General features: G+C 34.8%; 1 protein-coding gene across 1 annotated transcript in view; it reads right to left on the bottom strand.

Annotated features, from left to right (window-relative positions):
* Positions 1–15,694, bottom strand: part of LOC120635992 — a 107,910-nt gene that overhangs the window by 45,665 nt on the left and 46,551 nt on the right. The window contains exons 26-43 of the mRNA XM_039907213.1: positions 12,031–12,156; positions 11,533–11,651; positions 11,073–11,185; positions 10,163–10,349; positions 9,450–9,566; positions 8,412–8,475; positions 8,137–8,279; positions 7,657–7,771; positions 7,530–7,576; positions 6,896–7,016; positions 5,932–6,032; positions 5,625–5,792; positions 5,115–5,227; positions 3,380–3,506; positions 2,393–2,549; positions 2,032–2,163; positions 1,564–1,674; positions 320–470 (exon numbers count right to left, since the gene is read on the bottom strand). Coding sequence (XP_039763147.1) covers positions 320–470; positions 1,564–1,674; positions 2,032–2,163; positions 2,393–2,549; positions 3,380–3,506; positions 5,115–5,227; positions 5,625–5,792; positions 5,932–6,032; positions 6,896–7,016; positions 7,530–7,576; positions 7,657–7,771; positions 8,137–8,279; positions 8,412–8,475; positions 9,450–9,566; positions 10,163–10,349; positions 11,073–11,185; positions 11,533–11,651; positions 12,031–12,156 — 2,212 coding nt within the window. The remainder of the gene's footprint in view (positions 1–319; positions 471–1,563; positions 1,675–2,031; positions 2,164–2,392; positions 2,550–3,379; positions 3,507–5,114; positions 5,228–5,624; positions 5,793–5,931; positions 6,033–6,895; positions 7,017–7,529; positions 7,577–7,656; positions 7,772–8,136; positions 8,280–8,411; positions 8,476–9,449; positions 9,567–10,162; positions 10,350–11,072; positions 11,186–11,532; positions 11,652–12,030; positions 12,157–15,694) is intronic.

The raw sequence follows: 15,694 nt of genomic DNA, 5'->3' as shown, positions 1-15,694 counted from the left end.
GTCATAGGATCATAAGTAGTTAAGAAATTTCATTTCATTCAGATCAGAATTCTGATACGTTAACATATTCAAAGAGGTATATTTTTAAAACATTATAATGTAAGGCGGTGATAACTCATTATTTTAATAATAAAAGGTACAAAAGTCTGTATTTGTACTTAATCGGTGGTCATCGCTTACTTAAAGCAATAGTATTTTAAATGGCAGTTTTATACCATGACATCCCTAAAACCGTTGCTAGTATTAAAATTGCGAAAGCGATGGTGATAGGCTGTCTGATGAGATTTGAAAACAAACGTTATTAGAAATCAGATATTACCGGAAAAAAGGTCCACACGTAGAGTGGCGAGTGCTGGTGGAATTTCACTGATGGGATCAGGCAAACCCCGTTTAGTTCTAAACAGCGGAGCGTTCCAATGACCTTCCTCCTGACCCAATCCAAGCCCGAACCATGCGTCAAATAGTGATATCTGCACGACAAATTACAAATGTATACACTCACACGAACAAAGGCAAAGTCAAAAATATCTTTATTCAAGACGCTCCATAGATGGTGCGTGCGCGACTTTTGATGCGTACAATCAATCAATCAACAGTATATGCTATTGATAGACTAAACATTCATTCTACTGCTAGACTAAAGGACTCTCCCTCTGGGAGGATTTGCCAATGCTGGGCAGACGGGTTGGTGATCGTAGTAGATGGTAGTAGTAGCACAGAGGACGCTGCTGCCCATTCTTCGTTATATTCCCTTAGTAGCCTCGTACTAAACCCGCGGGAAGAGGGAGGGTGGTGAACACTGTATTTTGATCTGCCGTGACAACCGTGTTACTTATAATACATACAAAAATGTGTACATGGTAGTGAAATGATTGCAGTAACTATATTTATAAGCTTAAAACAAAAGCTACATGGGTTTTCATCGCGCCCTAGTCTTAGAAGAAGCCTAGAACTAACTCAGCCGGGTGTTTTTTATTATCATCATCTCACATTGTCATTTCAAACCGACACTTTTTAATCATTAACGTAATTCTTGATACTATAATAGGACTTTTTAAAAGCTTTCGTTTAGCTCAAACTCTGTATTTAAATCATTTCACTGAATTTGTTTAGTGATATACGACTCTGTTGTGAAGACGAACTTCCGCGGATGCCGTGGGAGACTGTCTTACTTTGCGATTAAAAACTTAACCCTATCAATCAAAGGGTGGCGGTTATTCCACTAAAATGTTTCGCACATGTGCCGACCCCATACAACATGGGATGAGGGCAAAAGGAAAAGAGATTTTCCTTAATTTATACCCTACCTATACCTTATAAGAAATCTCAGAATAACACAGTGGGCGAAGAGTCATAAAATATGACAGAGATATTCAGTATATTACGTGTATTGGCTACAATAGTTTTCAAACATCTAAATTTATAAAATTCTTTATTCTTTTAGAATGATGATTTTCGTGTACCCTTTACTCAGAGATAATATTCAGAGAAGCTGGTTCTATTGCAAGGAGTTCTATAGGCCGGTAGAGGATATTAAAACTTGAATTAAGAAGGAAAACTTACCTGGATAGTTTTCTGATTCTTCTTTTTCAAGTAATAGAAATTAGGTTGATGCAGTGTTGCGTGCATGAGTGGTATATTCCCCTCGGTTTTACTTGCATATGGTAAGACGACCTGAAAATTATAACGCATAAATAAAAATTTTTAATTCTGACCGCATACATCATAAAATGCAACATTATTACAATCGCCAGATTGGCATTTTTCAGTCAAGATAGAAAAGAAGAGGTAAAGAATATTATATCAACAAATAACAATGGAAAAAATTAAAAAGTGATCCATTTGATTAAATACGGTTTAGACTAGAAAACCTTTAAATTTAATAAAATCAGAAAAATCATGCCTTGAGAGCACGTTAAGCCGTCGGTCTCGAATATACTGTCACACATGCTACCCGCGAAATGAGTCACCCACTGGGTGAACATTATTAATATTAATATATATAAAGTGAAAGATTTTATTGCTTATTACCGCTTGTAACTTAGTTTTCCCGATGTCTGCGTTTCTGGTGTTTTCAGTGAGGCTTTTGCTCGCACTCATCGAATCTTTCCCCTCGTCCTTGCTTCTCTCGGCTTTTTCTTCCTTAGGTTCTTCTATTATAACCTGAATTACATTTAAAACAATAAAAATATATACAACCAACTAAGCGACAATGTATGTAATTTAAGGTTTCAGTTACAGCATAATGATTTAAAAAAAAAATATAAATAAAAAAAAAATTCGTGGACGAATTCGATATTTCGATATAAATGTGAGGCTTAGCACTATTCTACTGTAACGTTTAACTAACACCAAAGTTGTAAGTTATCTTTTGAAATTGTTTGTTACCTACCTTCAACCTGGGCACTTCTTTTTTAGTTGGTTTGTTCAATATGCCGGGTGGCGGTCGTAGTCTCTTCACTACTGGAGATCCATCGTCCCCCACGTACAGTGAGATATCGACTACTCCCATGGTCACGAAAACCTCTAAAAAGTCCGATGCCTTTGCTCTGTTTAAAAAATAGAAAAAAAAAGATTCAAACTGCGTTCCTGTTTTCAACGATCTACCTGTAGCCTTTGTGGCATTATCATTGGGTGACATAGCGTTTGAGACGCGAAATTCATTGGACGTTGCCCTGCGTGCGGGGAATTCCTACATGTGTATCGAGAAAGTTATCGACCAATAAAAATGGACCCTTATGATGCAAATTTACGAACATCAAGAAAATCTTATTTATTGTCATCATCATCAACTCACTACCGGCCCACTACAGCGCACGGGTCTCATCTGAGAATGAGAAGGGTTTAGGCCGTAGTCTACCACGCTGGCCAAGTGCGGATTGGTAGAATTCACACAACATTGAGATTATTATGGAGAACTCATAGGCATGCAGGTTTCCTCGCGATGTTTTCTTTCACCGTTCAAAGCAAGTGATATTTAAGTTGCTCAAATTAAAAACGCACATAACTCCGAAAAGGGCCGGGATCGACCATCACTGCTTTATTGCTTCATATGTTATTTTGTTAGTTTTTATATATTCTATCGCACTAGTTTTATATTTATACTAGCGGACCCCAGCGCCATCTGTTGGGCTGATTTGTGAATCTAAACCATCCAGGGTGCCACCCAAACGCATACCAAAAAGTTCATTCAAATCGGTAAAGCCGTTTAGGAGAAGTTCAGTGGCTAAACACGCACACAAGAATATATAAAGACTTAAAAAAAATACTCTACACTAAAAAGTAATAAAGAAATTGTGTAGATTGTAAGAAAAGATGGAATGTAAAAAATACTCTAGTCTAAATATAATGATGGAGGATGGAGTGTAAAATTACTTACTGTTTATCATGACACGCGATGGACACAGACTTCTTGGGCGGTAATTTGTATGTGGACTGCGATGTGGCGGTATCGAAACCGGAATCAAACGCACTGCAGCTAGCGATTCCGGCGTTTTCTGTTGCTTCTGTGAAATAGCATGATAATGGTATTTTTTAATTCAAAACGCTGAAACAAGTACAGTGGGCAGCGACCCCGCTTTCTGAGTCTGTCTGTCTGTGGGTTCGATTCCCATTAGGAAATGTTTGGGTTCGGATCCCAGATCGAGTATTTTTTTTAACGCATTAATTGATGGACCGATCATATGGCCAACCTCTGCGGCACCACACCGCATGGCATGCAAGGCCTACAAAGTTCCGTATCATATAAACCATATGCGCGTGTTAGGAAATAAGGAATTACAGCACTTTATCTATGATAAACCCGATGATTATATTAAATATATCAACAAATAATAGTTTGTATACTCATTGACAATGTATTGAAAATAGAATAATGGACTTTAGTAGACTGTCAAATAAAAGTATAGGATCTATGGCGGGAGACGCGAGTTTGACAAGTTAGATTGGCGGCAAAGAAAAAGTTAGGACGGATTTAAAGTAATGAATTGAGAAAAGGAGATTAAGTAAAGTATTGTGGATAGAACGTTACAAATTGGGAATAGATGATTTATAATGGAAACGATATACTTAAGGAAATATTGTTGTGGCAAAACAAGAGTCGTATATACTGGTGATGGTGTTGAGATAAGTTGTTAAAAGTTGTTGGTACTTACTATGGTTGTACTTGATGTTGCATCAGATAAGTATATCTCATCCTTTGGTTTATTTAGGTATCATATATGGAGCCCTAGCATAACTTTATACCGACAGTTTATGTAGCAGAGGTTGCTCTATACAAACAACTTGTTCCAAAAGTCCTGATGTTATAAGTGATAATAGTAGTTATGTTCGACCTGTCTTATATGTCTTGTATCAAAGGGCCTAGCGTTATTACATATGACAATGTTGTAATTGTGTTTATAAGTTGTTTTAATTGATTGAATAAAAGAGCAACGGTAGAGTTTCTTGCCAGTGGTCTTCTCTGCCGAAGACAGCATTCCGAACTGGTAGTAGAGTCATTCGAAGGTAACAAGTAATATGAATTATAGAGAAGCCTAATATACAGTATTAGAGTCAGTCTAGTTGTTTTATTTCACTCCTTGGGAAGTCAGGTTTATAGAGTACCAACCCACAACACTGCTCTAAAGCAGGTTGGTGGGCTTTAATGATGTCTTTTATAAAATGAATACTTTAATATGAGAAACTAGGTATTTAGCTTCAATAATACTGTTAATTAATGAAAGATCTAAGTGCCATCCTGAACATTGTTGGTATTGAAGTGAATATCTGAATACCTTGGCCTTCCATTCTTTATATTTTTTTAGCACGCGCAATTGCACCGGCAACCACGCCCATCAGACCGGAACACAGCGATGCTGTTTGGCGGCAGAAATAATCCGTACTTCCTCGACCGAATACTGGCACAGAAAACATTACAACAACTTCTAAATATCACTACCACTGTACGAATCATGATAAAGTTTGGTGATTATGCTGTTGGTTATACTCGTTAAAGTCAACCCGAATTCGAGTAGCGTTTTGTCCCTTAGTAGTGTAGCCACTCGGGAAAATCAGTGTAGACAATTAAAAAAAAAAAAACAGAACCATCTCCTGTTTTCGAGCGTAACACTTACCCTCGGAAGCGGCTGCATCACTATCTGCGGTTGAAGAATCGATTCGTTGGCTTGCAATTAATTTAGCAAATGGACAAGTTTTGGTATCCTCTAAAAAGTAGGAGATTGCAGTCCTGCAAAAAAAATTACAGTGTAACCAAAACCAACAACGAGTGACTATTATATTATATTCATAAAAAATTTCATCAGCTATCTTAGTACCCATATCACAAGCTATGCTTACTTTGGGACTAGATGGCGATATGTTCATTGTCGTAATATATCATTTAGTATAGCACCTTAAAAAGTTAGTAGGTGCTAGTGTTTCACAAAGATTTTATTATTACAGTACAAAGATAAATCCCGATTCTGCGCAGAAGTGATTAGTAGTATAAGTAGTTTAGGCTGTAAATAGGCGCCGCTAACCAATAGGAAATATCTATCTTGGGTCCGAGCAATAGAAAATGCTTATCTAATGTTAACAAATCACGGTGATGTTAAACGCAGAACGTGCGACAAAATAATACGTACCTAGTAGACGCTTCTATGAAATGTGCGATAAGTGTGTGAAGCAATTCCAATCGTTCGACGCCAAGTTCAATCGTGCAATCTGTGAGTAGATTCAGTTCTATTGCCGGTCCATAGACTAACGCACCACCAGAGTATATAGATGGTGCCAGTAAGCAGCTTATGTCCACGCTGTGGACAAAATACAGATAATAAAATTCTTGACTAGTCGAAATGCTGAGCGGCACTTCAATAAAACAACTTTATCATTTACAAATCAAATTAAAAATTCTGTATTAATATGAGCATAATCAAAACAGGATCTACATACGAATGGATCACTGGTGTAACAGTTGGAGGTACAACTTGCTGGCTCCATTTTAGCGCAGGATTTTCAGCTCCTGTTCCCTTCAACATCTTCGATTCAATTACCTGCAAGAAGTAAGGAGTATCTTAAAACATTGTACCTATATTGATATAGAAATAGCACGCACTATGCCGCATAGTTTACAGAACAACAAGAAAGTGCGTTCGTATTTTCATGTTAAACCACTGGCGCATGTTTCGCAACCAGGAAATTCCTCTAGGCCCTTTTCCTTGTCTTGAGTAATGAATTGGAGCAAGTCGTACTTGGGATTGCATTATGTATCCCATATATTCGAGTAATACTCTACTATGAAAAAGCCCTAATATATTAAATTCGAATTTTTATTTCGTTTTCTTTTTTTTTTTTAAATACAATGCACACATCGCTATCTAGCCCAAAAGAGAGAGTAGCTTGTGTTATTGACACTAAGATGACTGATGATTATTTTTTTTGTGAATAATACTATGAAAAACATTCATGTTCATCACACAAACATTTTGCAGTTGTGGAAATCTAATCCATGGCCTTGGACTCAGAAAGCAGGGTCACTGCCTACTGTGGCAATCGGCCATCAAACTTATATATTATTAAACTTATGGACAAGTCTATGGTGTTTAAAATATGGGGCGGCAAATTTCGGAGGCACAGGGTGGCGTAAACTCACCCATTGTTACAAATATATCTTGTTAAATGATGCTAAGCTATTCCGCCTTACAGAAAGTTATGCCTGATTCATCATGTGATGATAAGCCCTCAGTTACATCACATCCCTCCTCTCATAGTCCCACCACGCTGCTTTAATTCAGAAAAGCGGATTTGGCCCTTCGAGACACGGAGGTAAGGTTTCGAAGTTCCAATGTCAATCAATAAAATCAATCTGTTATCTATTATAATGTAAGATAATGTTATTATTTAAATCATCAATTACCTCCTGATCAAGCAGTTGACTCAAACGCGCGGTTCGGAGAGAGATATTCTTTATTATAATCTCGTATTGACGCTCATCTAAATCCGGGCACGAAGTATTCCAGGCGTCGTTAACATATTGTCTGGAAATATTGTGATGTTTTAAAATTTGACAAATAAAACCCTCATCGCTATTCTATATTAGACGGTGACGGTCAAAGAGGTTTACAATTGCTTTTTGAGAGCATGATATGGAATCGCAGAATAAGCAAACTGAAACTACTCGAATGTTTGAACCAAACATACGCTGGTGGAGTATTGGTCTCTCTAGGCCAGCGCACAACACTTTTATATTTCAATTCAAGTGGAAGCTATCGAAGTAGCTGATTGAAAAGATGTGTTAGGCAAAAGTTATTTGCCATAAAGCACTAAGTCTTAATGAGGTTCAAATAGATTTTCAGAACCCAGTTCATATAAATTTCCCATCAAGAAACGAATAGTATAATTAGAGATTAGTCAGGCCACTTTTGACAGACATAAAATGCATTTTAAAGCAACTTAGTAATTGAACTAATTTTAAATATAATTTCATGTATTGTTTATTACAATTAAAGCAAGCGTAATTGAAGAAAATGTTATTACAAAAACCTACGTACCTGCAGATAGGGTTTTCCGGGTATGGGGTGATTCTTATGTTGTTAATCTGAAAAATAAATCAGTTTATAAACTAAAACCCGCACCATCTCAGAGTAAAAAAAAGAACATGATAAAAGGCATACGTACGATACACATGAGAGTGTCATCCACGGAGTCTGCGTTTTCATCCCCAAAATTGAGAAGTATCCGTATGGCCCCAACGTAGATGTAACAGAAAGGCCACTGCCGTGAACTAGAAGTGCTGTGTAAGAACCATTATTTAAACATTAATAATTATTATTCCTGTAACAATATAAAAAGGCACATAGCTCCAAAAAGTTAAGAGGCTATCGAACTAGGTCGCAAGATAACAAAAAGTTAATTGGAGTCTAAAATCAGTGGTTTGATCATCTTTTGAGGCCCAAATTTATTTTAATAATTATCTCTATGTCTGTGTTTTATTATTATATCTCTATGTGTTGTTATTTTGTGAAACAGTTGGTTCCACATTCCAGAAGAACTCTCCTTTGTAAGACAGGAGGCCAGTGCTCAGAAATTAAACATTGTTAGAATAATTTGATGAACAAGAAAGTTCGTTTAAAACTTAATGAAAGATATTAAACGTACCTAGGTTCCATATGGTTCAATGGGCAATAATTTGGAGGCATTAATTCGTTTGACCAGAAGATGATAAGCTCTAATAAATCTGGTTGCATCGCGATCTCCAAAGGGGCAAGGGTGGCGTATACTTCCCACATTGTATCTAAGTTCTGAAATGGAAATGAATACAAATAGTTGAAAGAACGGATAAAGCAAAAATCCGAGGCATTTCCAGAGACTATCAACTCTCTTAACCCTAATTATGTATAATTTAAATGAATACTTTTATTTAAATTACGTACATCATTTTGTTCGAAAAATTTTGGATGAAGTTCTTCTTTCCAACTGGTGGGTAGAGCGGAAACCCTGAAAATTCAAATAAATTAAGTACACAACAAAGAAAGTTGCAATTTTTGGAGAAAAATCATAAATAATAATAATAATAAATAAATATACTACGACAATACACACCGCCATCTAGCCCTAAATTAAGCGTAGCTTGTGTTATGGCTTGTGGTACTAAGACGACTGATGAATATTTTTATGAATAATTTACATAAATACTGAGAATATACATATAAACACCCAGACGCTGACAAACATTCATGCTCATCACACAAACATTTTCCAGTTGTGGGAATCGAACCCACGGCCCTGGGCTCAGAAAGCAGGGTTGCTGCAAACTGCGCCAATCGGCCGTCAAATAAAAAAGCAATGGTCGTTTAAAGTGTTTCTTTGTTAAATGAACTTTTGAAAGTAGACCGAAACTAAAGTAAATTAGTAGCTAAAGGCTAACAAAAAGAAATATCAGCATTTCAGCAGCAGCGGAACAAGGATCTTTGAAATAACATAATATTTTTACAAATTTAAAATGCATATTAATGAGATGAGACACATTTCATTGTAATATGGACCTTTGAAAAGTAGATCGCATATGCATCGTTTCCTTCTAGATGACGCTACAGTAGCTATAAGACTGATTTGAAAGGCATATACTAATTTTCGGCATCGACGGTAGGAGAGCCGTAGCTTAATTGGAGAAAGCGCTCAGGCCGCGATTGCCAGAGATTTTAAATTTATAAAATTTATAATTCCTCCAAGTGTAGATAAAAACACTAATAAAATTATAAACAAAATATTTACCTCTAATCTTACACGGTCCCAGTTAAAAACAGGGCTAGTGAAGTGTTACAACTTAAAATAAATAATATGCGAGGCCTAATCAATGTATATGTAAATAAATGAACCAGTCCAAGTTTTTGCAAGACACACACGGCAATTTTCATATATGTATGTAAATAGAAAGAAGCTAGACAAAAATGTTAGTTAAAAATACTTACAGTGCTTGAGTAACTGTTACAGCAAGGAAACTATTCTCATCTGTAGAGTCAGTTGGCTCTCGGCTTTCCAGGATGCGTCCTCCATATAATCCAGGCATCCACTCATAACATCCATCCCTAGTAAAAAAACAAAGTATATTTATTAGAGAAGCGATAATATAAAATTGTGTCGATGTTGACCTATCTTTTATGATGAGAACAATTTATATATGAATTATAATCGCAGTACTCTCGCAACTGAAGGCACTACATACTCAGGTTGAATACGTCAACGGTCCTGAAAAGCTATTTTTTTACAACTTGCTTCTTTTTCCCGTCTTAACTTGCACGAATTACGTTTGTACATTAAGATTTGATGTTGGATGTATTTATTAAATTCTAGATTAATCACACGACATTTAAGCACTATATATAGAGGATATGATAAAAGATATCGAAATTTTAATTTATTCATCACTCACACCTACTACAAAGAATGCTTTTGCCGCTAGCGTATACCCTACCACAAATAATAAAAGCAATTAAAATCGAGGGTGAATAAAGATAGTCCAAGCAAGAGCGCCCCCTTATTAACTGTATAAAGCTTACACAAAAAATATTCGGATCTACAAAAACCTTAGACGGTTAGGAAGTTTAAAAAAAGATGCCCTTTTCCGAAGGGAACATTTTGAGAAGGTCAGATTTAGATTGTTGCCCAATATCATTTAACTTACCGCCTTTTGAAGTGTCTTAATGAGGCAGATGTCACTTTAATCTTGAGTTGATAGTAGTTCTCTTGCAAGTCAATCGTGCTTATAACGTCCTCTACGTTAAACACCAGTTTGGCTTCCGGAAAGAGGATCAGTAACCTTACTTGGTTTATCACCCATTGTGTCCAGAAGAATGTTTGTATTGTTGTGTCTGTAATCCATAATTTTGCACTAAATATTTATATTCGGGTATTAATTATCAAAACTATTCACGGCTGCATTGGATAACTATTTCAACCTTCTGGATTTGAAAGTGCTGGCCTACCGCTCAACGATAAACACAGTAAATACACCACTCAACTACGTTTTGTCGATGATGTTGCCATAGTGTCAAAATCTCTGACAGACCTAAAACAATGCTCAATGAACGGAGCAGAATTCCTCAACAGGTAGGCCTAAGAATAAAATTGAGCAAGACATTAAAAATCTGATACTCAAATTTCACCCGCAATCGCTGAAAAATTTGCATATTATAGACGTAAGTAAACAATTACATGTGCAGAGTACGTACGAGTCCGTAGGACAAATGATTCAATTAGGTCAAATTTCAAGAATGAGTGAAACCGCCGAATCGTTTTCGACTGGACGGCGTATAGATATACTTTCGTCATATGGTTTCAAGACCTGTGTTGTGCAGTGGTCGTCCACCAGTTACTATGATTATAATAACTATGGAAAAACCACATTAACACACAAAACATTTTAAAATTCATTTATTTTTAAGCGGTTTGAATGGTGCAAGCATAATGTACTCGTAAGAGTCTAGAAAATTTTAATAATTGAGTTACCAATAAGATTGTAATGTAGCATAAAATCAGAGATCTTTTTAAAATAAACATTTTTCTGGCGGCAAATAAATATTTATTAAACATACCTTCCTCATCAGGATCGTTCTGTGTTTGATTTATGCTAGTGCTTTGTTCGGCGCGATTTTCGCTCGTTGTCTCTTCAAATAAAGTGCGTCTTGCGTCCACATCGGATGTCGATCTGAAAATAATCCATTTAATTAGCAAAACTGATGGATTTAGTCAATGAATACTGTAGAAAAAAGCTTTCCAAATGCAGTGCAGCACGTGCAGTGACTTGCCCAGTGTTAAAATTTAGAGTGAACACCGAAAAAAATTATCTAAAGTTATAAATCTATTTTGATTGAATATTGTTATTACATTCATTTAACTTATATATGAAGTCAACAAATGACACACAGTATCTAAGTACATGCCTACCTTTAAAATGGGCAAGCGTATTTTATATTTGAAACATTGTTTGATGATTGGCGAGAAAAAAAATTGTATTACATACTGTTGCTGTTAAAATAACAAGGATACCTATACCTTTCAAGTGGCCTATGGGATGACCTAGAGGAACGTTTTTCTTCCCGCGTCACTGGTGGACGTCGTAGTAGGCTCCAAACATGACCTAGGCCGTGTATTGCTACAATCACAGTCTGTAACTGGAAGCAGGATTAATAGATTAGAAGAAAGAAAAATAAATAGAAAAGAAACAGAACCTGAGTTTTTTTACAAAAATAGGCAGTTTACACTGATTTTTGTAAGGCGGCTGTCTCAAAATAAGATTTGGAGGATTTTTTTTAATGTTTGGCTGTGGTAGGAACATTCACGTCTCTCTGGAGTCTCCTAAAAAGCAAATAATGCGAAGTGCAACAATTTGTTTCTTTAATTTGTGAATTCTGGACTTGAAACCTCATCTATTCCAAATTTGTGCATGCATCTTACATGCATAAGAAAGGCTTTTTTTATAGATAGTGGTATATAACTTAAACAAAGTTTAATATAGCTATTTCAATGAAGAAAGTTAGTTAATACAATTACTTGGTCTTGGTCCAGTGTTAAAGTAATTGGTGGTGTGTCAGCATGTAGATTAACTCCCAAGGCAAGCACTGGACCGCTGGTAAACATTGAATGGAACGATGAAGTCTCTGAGTATATTGCCGCCGCCTGTAATAAAAATAGAAACGAAAAGGAGTAACGGAACAGGAGAACAATATCCTAAAATAAATGAGAGATCGAATTAATTAAATACTAATAAGAAAAAAAAACTGAATAAAGGAAGGTATTAGTCAAATAAAGAATTAATTAAGAAGACTACCTGAATGAAGGAAGAAAATAATGTAACATTGAACTAATTAAAGAATGAAGAATAATAAGAGAATGGAGGAAGGAATTCATTAATACTATAATGAAAGAAGAAATCCGAATAAAGGAAAGAATTAATAAAATAATATATAAATGTATGGTTGAATGAATGATATTTTTGTACAGCGCATAGAAAAATAACAAAAATACTAGCAATACAGCAATTAAGGTATAAGGTGTAATTTGGTGGACTTAAAAAAAGTTTAGAGTGAAGATGCATTTTTTGTACTATAAAGTATCTTTTCATATGATGCATACTCGCTAGCGATAATATAAACAGTGAAATACGATCGACCAATATTTAGATGCATCAGTGACGCGACAAAAACAGCAAGAGAAAGCATTTTATCAGCAGATTGTATCTAGTCTGATTTTTAATTCCGCGGAATTCTGACTCTTTGGTGTTTCAAGAGAATCAAAATACAAGTCCCACACACAAAACACAGAAAAAGATAGCAAACTAGATAAAACATGGAAATAAATGTATGTTAAAGATTAACATACTTTACCACAAAACACTCACAACATTTATATATTAAAAAATAACAAAATACTTGAAAAAGGAGGAAAAAACACTCTAATTTTGACAGAAAGAAAAATGACCTTGCGATCCAGAACAAAAATAGCACCAGCGTCTCAGGCCTTTGGGCCCTTAAATTTTCATTGCCAACTCGGGGCTAGGAAATTAACGTTTCCCACCAGTGCCTAGGACGCTAAGCCGTCGTCATTATCACTTATTTGTGATAATAGCTGTTTAAGTACACACCCGCATTGGAGCAACATGGTGGGTCTTTGCTTACAAACCATCTCTCTGCTATAAGAGAGGAGGTTCGTGCCCAACAGTAAGACGTAAACATTTTTGATATTATTATTTAAAATGTCGTTTAAATGACTTTCATTAACCTTTACATAGAAAAAAAAATCATTCTTTCTAATTAAAATAAGTCAATCATCAATTGTTTACAAGCATATCAAAAATGATTAATGAATGTCCAGAAAAGTCTGACAGTTTTAATTCAAACTTTCACAGAAATCAATAAATTTTTTTTTGTAATTTTGTAAATGAATAATATGCTCATCTGTATATATTAATTTATTTTATATATAAGAACGGTGCAGAGCCTATGTTTTATTTTAAATTTAAAAGTATGGAGATAATTATTTTTAGTTTAAATCTGCCAGACTCTTTGGAAGGTTATCAAAGTAGGCTAAATATGTCGTAAGACTTTCTTCTTTTCAAACACTAAAGAATTGAAAAAGTAACATAACTATAACGCGTATAGTTATATTACTTATATATATAGCTTTTTACAGGGCTGAAGGGACAAGTAAAGGGAAAATATAATGAACTTATTAGATTTTCATGATGCATTTCATTAAAAAAAGGGTTTAAGTATCGTCGAATTCAAGAAAGGATCTATAAACATTTGTAAAGGGCTCGGAATCATGTACTTATTCCCTGGTTCCAGTTTAACGTTAGCATGTCCCTTGCACCAGTTATTATTCAAGTAACATTTATATATACAAAGACAAATAGAAAAATATATATACATATATCCTTCACAACATAGATTTGTAGGATTTTGACTTACTATGATGGATTCTTGAATCCATCATAGTAAGTCCAAATTGAAAAAAATATAATTGATTTCTGAGGTAGGTGGGTCGTACAATGAAAGGTTGTAAAAGGTAAATTTAAATAATAGGTTTTGAACGCGAGAGACAAGGGGAGACAAAAAGGGAGACAGTTATAAAATAGCAAAAGGTTAGAATTCAAAAGTAATAAATGAAAAATGAATATAACTTTAATGCGTAAAGTTATATAACTTTGAAATATATATCTTTATACAGGGCGGAAGTGACAGTTAACGAAAATTATAACTACCTTAAATGTAATTCAAAGTCGATTAGAGACAGAAAGACTACAGAGATTAGCATGATGATTTATCTAAAAAAAATCTGTGAAAATAGGAGAGTAAGAATCATATACATATATCATATCATACGTTAGCATGTCCCTTACATCAATTATTATTTAGGAAATTTCTACATAAAAAAGAAATATTAAGCAAGATATATATCTTACACAACACAGATTTGAGGGTTGCAGGGCATTTTAGTAAATTAAGCTTAACGTTTCTTTTATCAATTGATGGTTACGTGTTAGGGTTCCGACTTATATGCCGATTTTTCGTTATGGAATCTAACATTAATTAAAAAAAAAAAAAAGTTAAAATATTTGATTTCTGAGAGAGGTGGATTTTAGAAAGAAAGTTTGTAAAAGGCAAATTTAAATGTCAGTTTTTAAAAAAGCGGACCAAGACTTGGGGGAGGTTCTACTGAAAATTGATAAAATAGCAAAGGTTAAAATTCAACAGTAATTAATCAAAAAAGTAATATTACTTTTACATATATAGCTTTTTACAGGAGCGGAAGTGACAAGGTAACGAAAACTATAACTACCTAAAATGTTAATCAAAATCGATTAGAGATAGAAAGGCTATAGAGATTACCATGATGATTAATCCAAAAAAAACTGTGAAAACAGGAGAGTTAGAATCACATACATATTCCCTGGTTCCAGTTTAACGTTAGCATGTCCCTTACGCCAATTATTATTCAAGAAATTTATACATAAAACTAAACAAATACTAAGCAAAATACATATCTTACACAACACAGATTTGTAGGATTGCAGGGGATTATAGTAAATGAAGCTTAGCGTTTCTTGTATCAATTGATGGTTACGTGTTAGGGCACCGACTTAAAAGCCAATTTTTCTTTTTTTTATGGAACCCATCATGGTAAGTCATATTTGTAATAATTGATTTCTGAGGGAGGTGATTCTTTGAATGAAAGTTTGTGTAGTCGTAGGAATGCCGCTTGTCATAAAAAGGCACACAAAAATGGTGGTCAACTGAAAAGTCATAAAATAGCTGCGGTCCGAATAAGACGGAATAAAAATCAGACATTAGACGGTGCTCGCATTGTATTAGAAAATGAAGACCTAACATTAAGCAATATATGTCAGTGACAACGACCTACAAAAACGGACTATGGACGTATTTCGAGTGTGAATTTGTAAATGTTGTTGTTGATCTATACCATAACCTAACTTGATATGGAGTAAACACGCACACACACACCCATACGTACACAAACATACAAAGTTCACTGTAAACAAAGCATAAATATTATATTTTTTAATCAACAAACTTTCTTTTTCCATATCGAGTTTGGCTATAGTAAGTGTTAGATTGTAGACGTTGAAATAATAATATATATATATATATATATATGTATAAATATAAAAAGGATTGTTGCCCTGCTGTTCCGTTAC

The sequence above is a fragment of the Pararge aegeria genome, chromosome Z (assembly GCF_905163445.1).
Source record: "Pararge aegeria chromosome Z, ilParAegt1.1, whole genome shotgun sequence".
Lineage (NCBI taxonomy): Eukaryota > Metazoa > Arthropoda > Insecta > Lepidoptera > Nymphalidae > Pararge > Pararge aegeria.
This window is presented reverse-complemented; position numbering and strand designations above follow the sequence as displayed.